The sequence below is a fragment of the Lissotriton vulgaris genome, chromosome 9 (assembly GCF_964263255.1).
Source record: "Lissotriton vulgaris chromosome 9, aLisVul1.2, whole genome shotgun sequence".
NCBI classification, from domain to species: Eukaryota; Metazoa; Chordata; class Amphibia; order Caudata; family Salamandridae; genus Lissotriton; species Lissotriton vulgaris.
This window is the reverse complement of record NC_141697.1, coordinates 589,498,374-589,517,399: the sequence shown is the minus strand read 5'-3', so window position 1 is coordinate 589,517,399 and position 19,026 is coordinate 589,498,374. Positions and strand designations below refer to the sequence as shown.

General features: G+C 44.1%; 1 protein-coding gene across 1 annotated transcript in view; it reads left to right on the top strand.

The window, feature by feature from the left end:
• The first annotated feature begins 12,895 nt into the window (after window positions 1-12,895).
• LOC147691896 (elongation factor 1-gamma-B-like) overlaps window positions 12,896-19,026 on the top strand; it is a 46,305-nt gene continuing 40,174 nt past the window's right edge. Inside the window, exons 1-2 of the mRNA XM_086938169.1 lie at window positions 12,896-12,928; window positions 14,265-14,423. Coding sequence (XP_086794295.1) covers window positions 12,917-12,928; window positions 14,265-14,423 — 171 coding nt within the window. The 5' untranslated portion in view covers window positions 12,896-12,916. The remainder of the gene's footprint in view (window positions 12,929-14,264; window positions 14,424-19,026) is intronic.

The window sequence follows — 19,026 nt, the reverse complement described above, 5'->3', positions numbered from 1 at the left end:
CAAAGCAGAACAGGCATCACAACAGGACAGTGCATCAACCCACATGGGTATTTAACTGAGTTTTAATTTACACGGAAAGGGAGAAGCAAACCCACTTGGGACAATAACGCGCACTACATCAACCAGAAGGCTGCAGGGCGGCCACGCCCACTGAGGCAGGTTGTGGACTATACAAGGTGCACAAGCAACGTTGCTTCCTTTTCCTGTCACCGCCACTGAAGAAGGGAACAAGGAATCCTGAAACGCGTTTGGCGAATGGAAATTAAGCTGATGCCCGTACTTGTTGGATTGTCTGCCAGCGAGCTGTCATGAATAAATGAAGGTGAACAAATTATCTGCCTGAGGCTACACTTTGTTTGGGGCTACCTGTGTGTTGGATAAGTAACGGCCGTTGCCCGGTCGTAGAGTGACGCCCACCGCTTGTCTGCGGGCCCGCATCGGCATCGACTCGGCGCTGGTGAAGAACGAGAGGCAGGCATGTCAGTGCCAGTACAGGGCTGGAGCTGGTGCGATGTTCGTACATGACACCTACAAAGCAGAACAGGCATCACATCAGGACAGTGCATCAACCCACATGGGTATTTAACTGAGTTTTAATTTACACAGAAAGGGAGAAGCAAACCCACTTGGGACAATAACGCGCACTACATCAACCAGAAGGCTGCAGGGCGGCCACGCCCACTGAGGCAGGTTGTGGACTATACAAGGTGAACAGGCAACGTTGCTTCCTTTTCCTGTCACCGCCACTGAAGAAGGGAACAAGGAATCCTGAAACGCGTTTGGCGAATGGAAATGAAGCTGATGCCCGTACTTGTTGGATTGTCTGCCAGCGAGTTGTCATGAATAAATGAAGGTGAACAAATTATCTGCCTGAGGCTACACTCTGTTTGGGGCTACCTGTGTGTTGGATAAGTAACGGCCGCTGCCCGGTCGTAGAGTGACGCCCATCGCTTATCTGCGGGCCCGCATCGGCATCGACTCGGCGCTGGTGAAGAACGAGAGGCAGGCATGTCAGTGCCAGTACAGGGCTGGAGCTGGTGCGATGTTCGTACATGACACCTACAAAGCAGAACAGGCATCACAACAGGACAGTGCATCAACCCACATGGGTATTTAACTGAGTTTTAATTTACACGGAAAGGGAGAAGCAAACCCACTTGGGACAATAACGCGCACTACATCAACCAAAAGGCTTTAGGGCGGCCACGCCCACTGAGGCAGGTTGTGGACTATACAAGGTGCACAAGCAACGTTGCTTCCTTTTCCTGTCACCGCCACTGAAGAAGGGAACAAGGAATCCTGAAACGCGTTTGGCGAATGGAAATGAAGCTGATGCCCGTACTTGTTGGATTGTCTGCCAGCGAGTTGTCATGAATAAATGAAGGTGAACAAATTATCTGCCTGAGGCTACACTCTGTTTGGGGCTACCTGTGTGTTGGATAAGTAACGGCCGTTGCCCGGTCGTAGAGTGACGCCCACCGCTTGTCTGCAGGCCCGCATCGGCATCGACTCGGCGCTGGTGAAGAACGAGAGGCAGGCATGTCAGTGCCAGTACAGGGCTGGAGCTGGTGCGATGTTTATACATGACACCTACAAAGCAGAACAGGCATCACAACAGGACAGTGCATCAACCCACATGGGTATTTAACTGAGTTTTAATTTACACGGAAAGGGAGAAGCAAACCCACTTGGGACAATAACGCGCACTACATCAACCAGAAGGCTTTAGGGCGGCCACGCCCACTGAGGCAGGTTGTGGACTATACAAGGTGCACAAGCAACGTTGCTTCCTTTTCCTGTCACCGCCACTGAAGAAGGGAACAAGGAATCCTGAAACGCGTTTGGCGAATGGAAATGAAGCTGATGCCCGTACTTGTTGGATTGTCTACCAGCGAGTTGTCATGAATAAATGAAGGTGAACAAATTATCTGCCTGAGGCTACACTCTGTTTGGGGCTACCTGTGTGTTGGTTATATATATATATATATATATATATATATATATATAGGATAGCGAGAGGGTTACATTTACTATTACCTCTCCAGTGAGTGCAACAGTAGAGAAAACATTGGATAGCGTAAGGGTAAAAATTACTATTCCCACTACAGAGAGTGCAACAGTAGGGAAAGCGTTGGATAGCAGGAGATTAAAAATTACTATTCCCACTCCAGTGACTGCAACAGTAGGGAAAGCATTGGATAGCGTAGGGGTAAAAATTACTATTCCCACTCCAATGAGTGCAACAGTAGGGAAAGCGTTGGATAGCGGGTGAGTAAACATTACTATTCCCACTACAGAGAGTGCAACAGTAGGGAAAGCATTGGATAGCGTAGGGGTAAAAATTACTATTTCCACTGCAGTGAGTGCAACAGTAGGGAAAGCGTTGGATAGCAGGAGATTAAAAATTACTATTCCCACTCCAGTGACTGCAACAGTAGGGAAAGCATTGGATAGCGTAGGGGTAAAAATTACTATTCCCACTCCAATGAGTGCAACAGTAGGGAAAGCGTTGGATAGCGGGTGAGTAAACATTACTATTCCCACTCCAATGAGTGCAACAGTAGGGAAAACGTTGATAGCGTAGTGGTAAAATTTACTATTCCCACTCCAGAGAGTGCAACAGTAGGGAAAGCATTGGATAGCGTAGGGGTAAAAATTACTATTCCCACTCCAGTGAGTGCAACAGTAGGGAAAGCGTTGGATAGCGTAGGGGTAAAAATTACTATTCCCACTCCAGTGAGTGCAACAGTAGGGAAAGCGCTGGATAACGTAGGGGTTAAAATTACTATTCCCACTCCAATGAGTGCAACAGTAGGGAAAGCGTTGGATAGCGTAGGGATACAAAATTACTATTCCCACTCCAATGAGTGCAACAGTAGGGAAAGTGTTGGATAGCCTAGAGGTAAAAAGTACTATTCCCACTCCAGTGAGTGCAACAGTAGGGAAAGTGTTGGATAGCGTAGGGGTTAAAATTACTATTCCCACTCCAGTGAGTGCAACAGTAGGGAAAGCGTTGGATAGCGTAGGGGTAAAAATTACTATTCCCACTCCAGAGAGTGCAACAGTAGGGAAAGCGTTGGATAGCGTAGAGGTAAAAATTACTATTCCCACTCCAGAGAGTGCAACAGTAGGGAAAGTTAATACTTCATATATGAATGAAAATTTATTAAATATTATTACCAATAAATATTTTTTTTTAATAATTAATAATTTGTTATAATAAATTAATTAATCAATTAAAAATACAAATAAAAAATAATTTAACAAAAATTACCTACTAATACAAAGTATTTAACAATTAACGATATATTAATTAACAATTACAAAATATTAATAAATTAATACAACAAAAACCAATACATAAATTAAACAATGTTATATTTTTATTAAATTACTTCCCAACCTATTCCGCTATAAACCCACAACCCACTATTGAAAAGAAATTAAAATAATTAACATAATTAACATTTAATCAATTAATTTAAATTAATTACCATTTATATTTTAATTACTTACCAATTATAAATTATTTAACAATGATTTACCAATTATATTTTAATTAATTACCAATTAATCAATTAATTAAAATTAATTACCAATTACATTTTAATTAATTACCAATTAATAATTATTTAAAAATTAAATCAAAATAAATCCCAATAAATAAATTAACATATTTAATTATTTTTATTTAAATTACTTCCCACCCTGTTCCCCTATAAACTCACAACCCGCTACAGAAAATAAAGTAATATAATTAACATAATTATCAATTAACCAATTAATTAAAATTAATTACCAATTTTATTTTAATTATTCACCAATTAATAATTAATCAACAATTAATTAAAAATGTATACTAATAAATAAATTAACATATTTAAATAATTATAATTAAATTACTTCCCACCCTATTCCCCTATAAACCCACAACCCACTACAGAAAATAAATCAATATAATTAACATAATTATCAATTATTCAATTAATTAAAATTAATTACCCATTTTATTTTAATTAATTACCAATTATTAAATAATTAACAATTAATTCAAAATAAATACCAATAAATAAATTAACATATTTAATTAATTATAATTAAATTACTTCCCACCCTATTCCCCTATAAACCCACAACCCCCTACTGATTTATATTAGGCAAAAAAAAATACCATATAATTAATTATTTAAAATAAATTATAAATTAAATATACACTTTTCACACATATAGTAACATAAAAAACACTTTTAAAAAATTGATATTAACTTACCTATAATTCGATATTTTTGTTGTCTATGTTCTGTCCATTCGATATTTTGTCCATTCTATATTTTGGAATCGATATTCTTGCTATTCTAGTCGATATTTTTGTAGTCTATATTCTGTCCAGTCGATATTGTGTCCATTCTATATTTTTGAATCGATATTAATGTAAATCGATAAGAAAAACTCGATATTTTGACTGTACTCCTGTGAGATCAGATAAAAACTGGAAAATCAGTAAAGAAGAAATGCCTTAGGTTACTATACCAGAGGTCCATGGTTAAAATTAGGCAAAGATTTTGTGGGATCTTTTCATGTTCTTAGTGAAAAGATGCGATATTTAATTGTACTCACAGACTATTACTCAAAATGCATACATTATGCGTTTCGTGCTTATATTACAACTGATGTGCTTATTGAACTTTTTATGGAGAATTTTTGCAGTAGAGGGAGTACTGAACATCATTGTATAGGACAATGGTACACAGCTTACATCAAGAAAAATGTTGGAGTATCTTACCAAGAATGGTATGAAAAAACCCCCACTATTGTATAGTCCATCTTCTAATGGTCTAGTAGAAAGAGTCAACAGGTATCTAAAGGAATGCATTCAGATGGCATTAGCGTCAAATTTAAGTGTATCAAAAAAAGATTTTGTAAGAAGGTTTCAAAGTATAACAATACACCACATTCTATTATTGAGCATACTCCATTGCGGGGAAGTGTGGCTCAATGGTTAGAGCGGCAGACCCTGATGCAGAGGTCTAGCCCGGGACCAGGGTTCAATTCCCCGCCTCGGCGGGTCTTCGGCTTAAAATTCCACGGACCTGATAATTCTTGCCTTGGTGCCTATTCTAATCATAGAGTCCCACTCTGCAACTCTGGGCAAACAGCTTGCTTAATCTCCACAACGCTAAGAATGCCATGCCTTCACCCTGGGGGTGCCCAGGAGTGGACGTCTCACAGGGAAAGCCAGGACGGGTTCCACAGCGGTATTCGTATAAGCGCCTTGAGACCCTTGCGGGTGAGTAGTGCGCTATACAAGTATTTACAATTTTACATTTTACTTGATGAGAGGGAGGGATGGTTGTAATTTATTGATCCCCCAAGTTAAGGAAACAATATCATTGTTTCAAAGAAATAAAAGATTTGGAGTCAAAAGCAAAGGACAAGTTGACACAAAAACAATTAAAAATTTGCTAACATTCGTGCCAAGAATTTTCAATTCTATTAAGGACAGGAGGCGAGGATTATGCTTTCTCTATTTCTTTACTGAGAAAAAACAGCAGCCAATCAGTACACAGTAAAGAAGAAAACTACAATACCCATGAGTACTCAGATAGCATAAATAGGATCACAGAGCTCATAACTTCCTCTTTCTTTGTCAATAACAGGTAAGTAATAAAGTCAAAAACGTAGAAGGAAAAACCAAGGATCCATGAAGAACATCCGGCCGCAGGACATCCACAAGGCAAGCAAACAGGCAAATCCAAGGACCAGAGGGACAAGCCACAGCAGCAGCCGCAGACGCCGGATCCAAAGCTCATTTGAGGTCGGAACCTGAAATAGTAAACAAAGTCGTAATATCTACACCCAAAACTTAACGAAGGCAAAAATCAAGAGAGGGCGGGACATATTGCATAAAACACTTCATAATAAAGACATAAGCAAGTCAGATCACAACAGTAGAATAATGCAATATCAATTAGAATAGCAAGGGTGGGATAATCCTCGCCTCCTGTCCTTACTAGAATTGAAAATTCTTGGCACGAATGTTAGCAAATATTTTATTCTATGGCAGGACGGAGGCTCTGATTATGCTTGTTCAAAGCTTATCCACCACAACAGATGCAACATCAACAATTGGTTTAAAATAAAAAGTCTTGAACACTGATTCAGAGGACCAATCCGCAGCCCTCATGATGTCATGAAGGCTAGCACCCATTGAAAAAGCCTTTGAAGCCATCGCTCCCCTAGCGGAGTGAGCACCAAACATGGCAACATCAATGCCCGCCTCCTGCATGAGCCAACGAAGCCAACGTGCCAGAGTTGCAGGAGAAACAGGCCTGAAAGGCTTCTGCAAAGCAATAAGAAGTTGACCCTGTAAATCATGTCTTAAAGTTGCAGTGCTTACCTCGTAATCCTTGATACACTGAACCATGCACAATTGAGGATTGTGAGGAAACGATGGATAAGAAACGGATGAGGTATTACATTTCGTCCGTCTAGAAATAACAAAAGTGACACCCTCCGGTGAAAAAGTGCGACGGGGGAGATCTAAAGCTCGCACATCAGAAACCCGTTTGCAAGAGATCAAACACAGAAGCATAGTCAGCTTGGCAGAAAGATGTTTATGGGTCAAGAAAGAATTGGAGGGCCAAGACGAAAGAAAACGCAAAACCACAGACACATCCCATAAGGCAACGTACTTGGGACAAGGAGGTTTTAACATCCTAATGCCCTTAAGCAATTTAGAAATCAAGGGATGTTCTCCCGCAGGTTTGCCTTCAATAGGAATATGACCTGCCGAAATGGCAGAACGGAAATTGTTCACAGTCCTATAAGCCAGACCCGAAGAGGCCAAAGAAGCCAAAAAATTACTAATCAGAGCTAGATCTGCTGAAACAGGATCCACTGACCGTTGTGTGCACCAAGCACACCAGCATTTCCAATTGGACGCATAACGCTTGCGTGTGTTGGGAGCCCAAGCTTCATTGATAAATCGGGTAGAGTCTCCCGATAATCCCGGGACTTGCCGGCGTCCCCTGAAATCCTCCAAGCCACCAACAGAAGTTGACCCGACAAAACCAGAGGGTGAGGATTGTGCAGAGGATCCAAAAGTAGGTTCCACCTGTGTGGAAGGATGAACGGCATCGAGCAACTCATCTACAGAAGAACTGGAAACCACGCCTGGGCCCTCCAAAGAGGGGTGATCAGAATGAGTTCCGACGAGAACTGACATACCCGGGCCAGAACCCGGGGAATCATCATGAATGGGGGAAACGCATAGCACAGAAACGGAGGCCAAGGCTGGAGAAAAGCATACGTCGCTGGATCCGAGCGCCAGCTGAAGAATTGGGGAAGCTGGGCGTTCAGACGAGAAGCGAACAGGTCCAGATGACAAGACCCCCAGATGAGAATCAATTTCCGAAAGACCCGAGGGTGAAGCCTCCAATCGCTGAAGTCGTGGAGATGTCGAGAATTCCAGTCCGCAATCTGATTGCAGGAACCCGGCAGGTATTCTGCAATAACTGTGATCCTGCGTTGCAGACACGGGTGCCAAAAATCTTTCGCAATCTCTGAAAGAAGCTTGGACTTGGTCCCCCCCAGTTTGTTCACATAACGAACTGCAGAAATGTTGTCCATCCTGAGAAGAATGCAGCAATTTTTCTGTTTGGGGGAAAGGCACCGAATCGCAAAGGAACCCGCTAGAAGTTCCAGACAATTGATATGTAATTCTTCTTCAATCAATGGGGGTGGGGAGAAGGAAATTAACGATCCAACCAGTTTCCTTTGGCTCAAATCTTTAAATCAGTGGGGGGTTGGATCACTTGTCCTGCCAACCTGGATTACTCAGGTATTCGGTACGTCCCTCTGTAAAAAACCCTCATACACTCGAGATGGAATCGTGGGTAGCGGTATATCTTGATTCTTCGCTGAATTTATCGAGTGTCTTCATAATCACAGGGTTCTTTGGTATGCAGCCTCCGCCCGGAGGTAGTCATCCAAGGTTACACCCTCCCTTAAACTGACACCCCCCTTTTTTCTACAGGCACAAAAATAGACCTCATAAGGAAGGGGACATAAAAGATCCCTTCTCACCTCCTCACCTGGTCCTGAAGAAAGCCCGACGATCACTTTGACGAATAAGGGCTGAAACATGTCGACCTTTTAACTCACGAAAATAGGTAGCGAAGAGAACCCTAATAATTCTCAGAAACACATACCAACGATATTTTCAACATCACTGGCTCGAACCCAGAATAATAAAATTCACGCTCTGGCTCTTCGAGTTATTTTAAATTCACCACTTTCACTAATCACTGGACACTACTGCACACAACCTTGGATGACTACCTCCGGGCGGAGGCTGCATACCAAAGAACCCTGTGATTATGCAGACACTCGATAAATTCAGCGGAGAATCAAGATATACCGCTACCCAAGATTCCATCTCGAGTGTATGAGGGTTTTTTACAGAGGGACATACCGAATACCTGAGTAATCCAGGTTGGCAGGACAAGAAATTGATATGTAATGACAGCTCCTCCTGCGACCAACGACCCCCCGTTGTCACTGAACCGGATCGGGCTCCCCAACCCCAAAGGCTGGCATCGGACTCGATCACAACATCGGGAGTCTTCCCGAACAGCGCCCGGCCGTTCCAAGACTCCATGTGGTCCAGCCACCACAACATCTCTGTGCGAGCATCCTCCGACAGGGGAACATGATCTGAATACCACAGACCCTTCTGTAGATGTCTGATCTTGAGGCGCTGAAGCGCCCGATAATGCAGAGGACCCGGAAAGATCGCCTGGATGGAAGAAGACAGGAGGCCTACAATGCGGGCCACCGATCGCAAGGAAGCAGTCTGTTTGGCAAGAAGGAGACGCAAGTCCCTCTTGATGGACCTGATTTTCTGTCCGGGAAGAAGGAGTTGGCATGAGACAGAGTCTATCCGAAAGCCCAGGAAATCCATCGACTGAGATGGAACAAAGTCGGATTTTTGAGGATTCACCAGGAAACCCAAAGATTGTAACAGATCGATGGACCATTGCAAATGAGAGCGGAGAAGGATGGGACACTGCGCCAAGAGAAGGACATCGTCCAAATAAACAATCAGACGGACTCCGCGAGATCTCAGAGATTCCATCACAGGACGTAGAAGCTTCGTGAAACACCACGGAGCTGAAGAAAGGCCAAAAGGAAGTACCTTGTACTCGTACCAATTTCCTATCCATTGAAATTGTAGATAACGACGATGAGGGGCAAAAATTGGCACCGAGAGATAAGCAACTTTGAGATCTAGACGAACCATCCAGTCGCCCTTTTGCAGCAAGTCTCGCAGAAGATGGATGCCCTCCATTTTGAAATGGCGGTAGACCACCCCGCCATTGAAATCCTTTAGATTGAGGACCAAACGAGACCCGCCCCCTTTTTTCTGTACGAGAAAGACATTGCTGACGAAACCTCTGGGATGAGGAGTCGTGGGCACAATGGCCCCTTTGGCCAGAAGAGAGGCGATCTCTGCGGAGATAACCTCTTGATCGTGTTGGGAAAAAACAAGAGGGTGCGGCCGAAGACGCTGGAGAGGGCGAGAGTAAAACTCTATCTTGAACCCTTGTACCGTCTCCAGCACCCAGGCATCTTTGGAGATCAATCGCCAATTGTGAAGAAAAGATTGCACTCTGCCCCCCAAAACCACATCTGAAGCGAGAATCAAGCTCACCTGAGGCGGAGTCTGGACGGCCTCCTTGGTTACCGTTGTAACCTCCTTTTCCGTAATTTCCTCTACCCTTCTTGGAGGGATAGAAAGTAGACTTGTTACTGGAATAGGTCTGATTTCTACGCTGGGACTTATTGCCTCGCTGCAAGGCTTGATCAGCTCCACGGCCGGACGAACGTCACCTTAGTTCGGCCCTTCCAAAAAGTGGACGAAAGGCTCTACGGAGTTTGGCTTGGGTCTTATCCAACCCACTGAAGGTGGAAACAAACTTTGTCAACTCTTTCAGAAAAGGAGCTCCGAAAAGCAAGCCTTGAGCATGGGGACCTGATTCAGAGGAGGCTAGGTCAGTCAACCTGGGGTCTAGCTTCATGAGGATAGAACGGCGTCGTTCTGAAGAAAGTGCGCAATTCGCATTGCCAAGAATGCAAACTGCGCGTTGGGACCACCCAACCAGCTCGTCGGGGTCAATTAATGCTCCTGACTCCTTGGCTCGGTAGGCCATATCCAGAATTTTAGTGAGAGGTCCCAACATATCCAAAAGTTTATCTTGACATGAACGCCAAGAACGATCCAAACCCTTAGTAGGATCCTTGGCATATTTCTTCATGTAGGTGATCATTGTCGGATCCATCCCAGGAGTAAGAGCTAGCTTGTTGGAAAGATCGGGACGAGGGCACTCAGAGCGCAAACGCGCCCGCACCTCCTTCTCAAAAGGGGTGCGAATATGGTCCTGAACATACTCTGCTACCTCAGGAGAGGGCAGCCATGAAGAAGAATTCGGATGGACTATATCCACAGGGTCAAAAGTCAAAACTTGAGTTGAAGGGGCATCCACAAAATGTTCTATTCTAACCTTTTTTGTAGGAGGCGGCTTCGCAGGTTCAGAAGAAGTGGATGATGAAGACTAACCGTCGTCTGAATCCGAAGAAGGAGAGTCACGTGGTGGAGCAGAACGTTTTCTAGCTGTCGGCGCAGAAGATAAAGACTTCGCCAACTTAACAAAGTCAGAACGATGTGGGTTTTTTGGCGACTTCCCACTGCGCCCAGAGGAAGGAGGCAACCAGCCCTGTTGGGCAGCATACTCAGACAAATGTTTCTTCAAAGGCGCAATCGCCTGAAACAATGCCTGACCCATGAAGTCATCCATGGAGGCAGACGGTTCCTCTTCATTGTAATACTCGTACCCATCATCATCATAATAGTCAGCCATAGCGTCAAAATTATAACAACAGTGCCCACTGTATGAAAGGAACGAATTCCAAATTATTTGAAAGGCCAAAGCCGAATTTTGGGGGAGTGGAACCCCTAATGCAAGCAAGAAAGTCAAACCTGACAAGCAAGGTACAATTTGTAGAAAGTGGAGGGAGGACTTGCACTAAAAACAAGTCAACCACTCTAGGCAGAGCCTATGCGACAATTTTACAACCCCTGTAATTCAATAAATCAAATAGGGGCATAGCTGGGCTCAAGCGGCAGGCAGAGAATAGGGCACGCCAATATAGAAGCTCCAAATTCTTCGAATGCCTCAGGGTATGACAAGCGCCTCAGAAATGCGCGTCGTCAGAAACCAAAACAACCGCTGACACGCATGCACGAACAGCAGCCAGCCGATAGGAGGGACGCGCGACACAAGCGCGTCTCTCCAGCCCCAGAAAATCTCCCGCTCTACTGAAACAAGGACGCGACTCCGCGCGTCCAGAAAAGAGAGGCGAACACACACGCTCTCACGGACAGCGGCCGAAACCGAAACCAAACACAGACGCGGAAGACAGCAGAAAGCAACACACCGCACGCGCCGCAAAAGAACGAAGCAAGCGCGAAAGAAAGCCAAATAAGCGCACAAAGCGTTGGCAATTACACAACAAAGCAGTACAGCAACAGTGAGTAAAAGAAGTAAATGCACTTAACTGGCTGCGAAGCAGCAAAGAAAGAGGAAGTTATGACCTCTGTGACCCTATTTATGCTATCTGAGTACTCATGGGTATTGTAGTTTTCTTCTTTACTGTGTACTGATTGGCTGCTGTTTTTTCTCAGTAAAGAAATAGAGAAAGCATAATCGGAGCCTCCGTCCTGCCATAGAATTTAAGGACAACATTTACCATGATAAAATGCACAGAACGAAAACCAAAATATGTTCTGTTGGTGATTGGGTCCTAATTAGAAAACCAATGAAAGTACGGAAAGGGAATTCTGTATATTATCCACCTAAACTGATCATTAGAATTTCTGATAGTGCAGTATTACTGAAAGAAAAAGGTTGGTGGAATAAGAGTGCTATTGTGTTGCTTAAACCTGGGCAGGAACTATTGTTTGATAACAAAGACACTGAAGAAGATGAACTTAATGTGCACAATTGTGTAAATACGTCTAATACTAAACGGTGTCAAAATGTTTAAAATGTATTGGATCAACAAAACAGAGATAGAACAATAGGTACATTGGGATGCGCATGAGCCCAGTGATGACGTACAAAATGAAAATGTGAATTCGTATTCACAGCACAGTAGAGATGTTAAATAACAAAAGGAAAATAGTGCTACCTGCTAAATGTAATGATTACATGTTGTACTAAAAGGTTGTTTAAGCAATATTGTTATTCACATTTCTGTCAGAAATTTTGTGAATGCTTAATTGCATTATTATTATTTATTTATTTTTAGCAAGGGTAAGGAGGTGTTGCATGGGGTAAGTATGAGCAGCTGATGGAAATTCGTAACATTGTACATCACAGTACCATGGAATGCTAGGCATGCATTCGAAGGGGTAGAATGTGTGGGACTAACGACCAAGAGGTTGGTGTTTATTTATTTATTTATTAATGCATTTTTATAAAGCGCGGACTTTACCCGAAAGTGTCAGAGCACTGTACAATAGAACCATTTACGTTACACGAGAGAACTGTTACAGGAATGGAACAAACAAAAATAGCATGTGTAGTTGGCTTGTGGGCCTTTATTTATACTTTGTGAACAAATGTATATTTCTGATAAGATTCGGTTTCCGAGCCATCATCTCGTCTCAAAATCAAGCACGACGCTGTCAGTTAAGTCCTTCTTCCTTGCCAGTAGCCGCCGCTAAATTGTAGTTTTATTTCTATGTCAAGCGTATGTCACGGCTTTACGGCACTTGCTCTCGCTTTACGGCTTGCTGTATAGCTCCCTTCGTGGCCGGGGCTCCTTCCCTCCTCCCTTTCTACGCTTCACCAAGATGGCCGCCGGGGTAAGAATACGGAGCTGAGGGCCTGGATTAGGGAATCGGTTGCCATCCGCCTCCGTGAAAGGGGCAGTGGGTTCAGAAAAGTGTGGCGGTCACTCAGGGTAGTACTGATAGAGTATTTAGATCAGGGGTCCCTCTGAAAGAGCAGGCAGACTGGAAGATTTGAGTTGTTTCTGGGCTGGGAAATCACAAGTTAAGCTTAGGGTCTATAATGTTGGGTAGGGTGCGCGAGACCACCGGTATACCGGAGGGCGCCTGGTCCTGGAGACCTTCTAGTTTGGTAGAATTTTAGTAAGTTTTCGCTTAGGAGATGGAGCCGAGCCATTCAATCTTTGAAGATTTCGTTCCGGAGCTCCAGAATGCATGCGTGAAAGTTAACATTTTCCGGTGGCTTGTAGATGAAGCCACATACACAATATATGGTAATGTGCTACACGCTGTGGTATCAAGTTGATGGACACCGGCACTTTAGGATACGATGGTTGTACACCGGTTCTTGAGGTGGCGTACCTTTAGTTGTTACTCCCCCCTTTTAAAAATAGTCCCTTTAAGCCAGTACTAGATTTTCCCAGTTACAGAGGACGCAGGAAAATTTAGTTAAACCTTTCTCAATATACTTGTAAGCTTGTAATTCCCAACGTGCTCAAGGGGATTGTTTGAAAAGACGGGACTGGCTGAAAGTAGCCATCATGACGTGGTGGTAGATCGCACCATCAGTAAATGTGTGTACACGTTTTCGTTTGTCAGCACGAGAAATGGAGCTCTGCGCTGTATCCTTTAAGAATATATATTGTCGCAAGGCGTTCAGCTGTGCTATTTGGCACCCCATATGTAGGGTGACTAGATTTAGTTTATTTTACCGTAAAGGACATAGCACACTAGTGAAACCAGGCGCTGTATGTAGCACACGGACATCCCAATAAAGGGAATTTAAAACTGCATAGCGGCCCTGGAAGATGAATAATTCAATATGTATTCTTAAATTGCATGTTTGTTTGTGCTTGTTTAGCGATATTGGTTGTGTTATGGATTGGACGACAGGTATGATGTGTGGGGTTGTTGAAAAACGTGGATGACCGATTTTGAGATTGAATGTTATGATGTGGTTGACAGCAGGGTGCTGATCGGTGTTGATTGTTGGCGTTTGTTTTGAAATGACCTGATTGAGTGGCATTAGGGTGCGGATTGTGATCAAGTGTGTTTGATTTAGTAAATTGGTTTGGAAGGAGAAGGAATTGGCTGTGGTGTAGGTATTAACTAGTGAACTACCAAGTACATTATTTGGGTAGACCTTGCTGTGTGGTCACTGGTCAAACTTCGTTCTCCTTATTTTTTACAGACTCTTTATACATACCCTGACAACTGGAGGGCATTCAAGGCCCTTATTGCTGCTCAGTACAGTGGCGCAAAGATAACTGTCAAGTCTGGGCCCCCCCAGTTCCAGTTCGGACAAACCAACAAGACCCCCGAGTTTTTGAAGAAGTTTCCTTTGGGAAAGGTGAGTGTTAAGTGTTGTCCTGTTTTCTGTTTGGTTGTTAAATATGTAAGTTTGAGAAGTGTAGCACAGTCGTTTGTTTCACCGAGTTACTTAAACAGTTATCCAATATTGACGCCCGGTATTTAAATAATGGTTTGAAAGTACTGGCCTGGTCAGGTTTTTGGCGCTGACTTTGTTCACAGCAATATCTCTGGATGCACAATACTCCTCACAAGTGCATGTGAATTGATTTATTAAAGCAATATGCCGTTTGAAGCTTTGTGGTGACGACGACAGCAGCAGAATTCGCAGTTGAATTCAGTAATTCAATAGGCTGTTAAATAGTTTGATCTTGTTTGTACACCTTCCAACTTGCCTGGATTGATGTCAGAGGATCTTAAGCTTAATTGCTTCCTAATTGCTGAGTAATGTTCGACTTAAGAAACCAACAGTACATACCAGAAAACCAATTTCTACCCCAGAGATCCGCATCTCAAAGTAAAGCTTGCCGGATCCAGGGCTTAGTGTCTGGGAGGGACATGGGGAAGCATGGATGGGCCATATAAAAAGTGGGTTTGTCCAGAGTCTCCCTTGTTTCTGAGAGCTGGGTCTGGGCATACCGGATGGCCTTGTATGGATGAGAGAGGCCTAACACACATACTGTCTGCTTCTGTTCTCTCGTTTTAACTATATTTGTAGAGGTTTAAAACTAGGGGCTGTATCTCTTCTTCCCTCTCCACCTTACCCTTTCTCTCTGTCCCTCCCCAAATATTACCCTCCTTACTCTCTGCTTTACCACTTACCTCACTATTCTCAACTTCTTCCCACCTACTGTCTCTCCATTTTATCTGCTCTTTTCCCTGCTGTGACCTTCTGGGATTGTTCCAGGTTTAGGACCATGTAGCGAAACTTATTCATTTCTTACATAGTCCTCTCTTTTTAACAATAACATTTAAACTGTGAACTTTTGTACACATTTGCATACACAACAATTTCTGATTTCGTTTCACTGAAACTAAATTCTTTACAGAACTAGTTTTGCACAAGATTACAATGTCTCTAACATAGTGTGCAAGGCCTTGTTAAGCACCATCTACAAATGTTGCCCTATCTTCATTCACTGGGCGTCAGAGCTATCTACATAGCCATAAAATTGTTAATCTATAACATACATCGCAAGGCTGCTTTCTATTATAAATAATGAGCCTCCCGATAGATGAGCAGAGGAGGCACTTCAGCTGACACCGAGGGTCCCTGCATGGTGGGATCTCACCACACAGTGGTCTGACATCTCATAAGGGGTGCCCAGTTCGTGACCAAGACAAGGTCCTTAATTCTCTCCCACCAGGGAATGGGGTTGGATCGTCCCTTGTGGGATTCTTGGCTCTACATTTACACACGCTCTAGGTACAGTTGGGTTTGCATAGTAGTACGCCAGATTACTACCCTGGTGTTGAAGAAATGAAGGGGGGGGAGAGACTTGTGGGGGCGTGGGTTGGATTCAAGTTATGACATGGAGGTGCGCTGTGGAGAGACCAGTTAGGTCCAGTAAAGCTCACAGGGAAAGGTCCTTGTTGAATCTAGACTGTAGGAAGTATGAAGTGTCCCATTCCTGGGAGACTGTCCTTGTGTAGGTGACGTACCTCTTCCTAGCTAAGGGCTTCATCTTCTGCTGCCTCAGTTTACGCATTGCCCTGTACTATGCTGCCACCGGTGGTGCAGAGGGGGCCTTCCATTGGAGAGTGGGTACCCTTTTGCCACGTCTGCGAAGCGTGTCCTCTCCTCATAGCACTTGTTATGCTTAAATATGCCTAAAGTAAAAGCCTCCTGTGTGAAAATGTCAGTGAGCGCAGTGACCTTGCAGTGCGTCCTGTATTGCCTGCCAGTATGTCACAAGGTCCTGGCAGAACCACAGCATGTGGTGGAGATCTGCTTCCACTGAGCCTCCTTGGGGGCAACGGAGACACTCTGTAGGGGGAAAGTAGTTGTGTGTGTGTGTGTGTGTGTGTGTGTGTGTGTCGGATAAGCTGTTTGAATGGTGCTGAATTGTATACTTCGAAGACTGGTGTTTCTAGAAATTGTTAAGGAAATGCCAAGGCTTGTTCCATTCACCACCCTCTCAGAGTTGTCCTCCCATTTGTCACAAGACCATTTGGGCAGTACTGGTGTGGTCTCACAGTGCCCTATAGATTCAAGTGACTGTCCCCCCCTCCCATGTGAGCAATGTTTGGAGAACAGTGTGTTGCAGGTTCTTCGTCCTGGGTGAACCAGAGAGCCTGATATGTTTTGCATATTTGCTGATAAGTGAGGAATTTGGACATCAGTCAGCTTGGAGTTGATCAAAGGAACTGAGGCGCTCATTGGGAAAAAGGTCACCAGTTATGACCAGAGATCGTTCCTACCTGCTTCGCAATTCTTTGATTAAGTATGGGCCAGGGATTCATAAGAGGCCTAGCAATAGAAATGTTGGTGCTTTTTTGGGGAATATTGCATGTGAGGAGGTGTACCCGTGCAATACATCTACGGGCCATTAGCACCTTCAAAGACCAAACTGATGGAGGTATGACTTTAGGAAGCTTCTAATCGTGGTTGGTGCTAAATGGCCCGGCCAGCGATTGTGTCCTGCCAGTGAGCCACCCATTGCAGCTGAGCTGCCAGGTAATAGGCATCGAATGACTGTGCACCAAGGCAGTCCCCTCCAGTTGGCATTTTCAGTTTCTTCAGGGTTATTCCGTGGTGTTTTTTTTCCCCAGATTAGATTCCCAAGTAACATATCCCGGTCTCAGAAAAAACCCTGTTGTGGGGGGTTCTCATTCAGGTTCGTATAGTTGTAGAGAACCCTGGGCAAGATCACCATTTTAAATAGTGCTGTCTTTCTTGTAGTAGCCAGCAGTCGGGGTGGTTTGCAAGTTGCCGTCCATAAGGTCTGTCAAGGAGTGATAGAGGCGAATGCCAAGGTACTGAACGGTGGTCTCCTGCTAAGTTAAGCGGGGTACTTCGCCCCAGGTGTATTTCCAGTGGAATTGAGCTGGGGCTGAATGGATATACAGAGGACTTTGCCCAGTTGACTCGGACCTGCTGCATTTGCAAAGGCACGGAGCGTATTGTTTGGTGAAGCGATCGATGCGGGCCATGGAGGACAGGAGCAAGTCATCAGCATGGAGGGATAGTGCATGCGCGCTGTCCCCAGGTAGATCCCCAGACCTGTCTTGCCACTCAGTCGGATGGTGAGCGGTTTCATTGCCATCGTGAACAGCAGGGACGACAAGGGTCAGCACCACTGCCAAATACATCATCCCACAAGAAAGGTTGGTGAAATAAGCCGACCTAAGCAGATTTGGGTGAAGGGCTTTGTCTAGTAACAGCGTAACCCACCCCCATTCGATCCAGTACTTGAAAAAGATAGTCACAGGTTAGCGAATTAAGCGCTTCCTCCAAGTCCAATAGCTAGAATGATGCGTGATGGAATCTCTCTTGTTTGATCCTAGGTGTGAAATAGGCACCTGATGTTATGAGAGGTGCTCTACCCTGGGACAAAGCAGTTTTGATCTGGATGAAGAGCTCTGGGAGAGTAAACATATCTGCTGGATAAAATATATACTGGGAGCTTGTAATCTGTTCCTAGTATGGCAATAGTCCACTGTGAAACAGGGTGCTAAGCTGTTGACAAATGTGCTATAGTACTCCATTGGCTATCCATCAAGGCCTGGGGTTTTGCTTTCGGCATGGTCCTGAATAATTGTTTGACATCTGTGGCTGTGATCACACGATGAAGGCTGTCTGAGCATCAGGAATCCTAGAAAGGGCACGATTTGACAGAACCGGCTCCACCATGTCCGCTGTTGCTTGGAGAGGTGCCTCTTATATGGCAGAGTTTTACCTGAGGAACGCCTGTAAGATTTTGTGTTGCGCATAAAGGTGACATTGGACTGTGAGGCGAGTTCCAGAGTGGGACTCTGGCGGCTTTCCGGATTAGCCTTGCAAGTGATCCAGCGGGTGTGCCAGGGATAAAATACTCCACACAATTCAATAGGGCCCTCACACATTTACCAAATTTTCATCACTTTTCCTGGGGCCCGCTGGGGGTCCAGTTTTATAATTCACTCGGTCGATTATTTACTTTCCTGTAGTCCTTGAAATTTTCTTAATCAAATATATAACCTAACTAATCTTTCACGAATCGACACACTTTCCTCTGGTCAATGGACCATTAGTTGGGTTAGTTGATGGTGATATTAACAGTTTTCTAACTAATTCATATATCTTAGTGATATAAACACAGACTCTGGGTAAGTTTCATAAGATTTATCTAAATTTCAGTCCTAAAGGTGAACGCTCTTTCAATACAAATTCACAGTGCAAACGCCATCATTTTCACATGGGAGAGATGAATGATTTAGCAGATACAGCCAAGGACACAAACTCATTCAATAAATCCATGCAAAGGAGTCGATAGATGAAGACGAGTTCAAAGGCAAAAATGCATTTGGAGACTGTAAGGCTGCAAGCAAAAGATCTAGTCTGGATGGGCCGTCCTAGAAGGAGACAGGCCGGTAACAAGGAGGGACTAAAAAGCCTCATTTACAACCAAAAGCCAGCGTTTACCATAAACGCTGACGCCAAC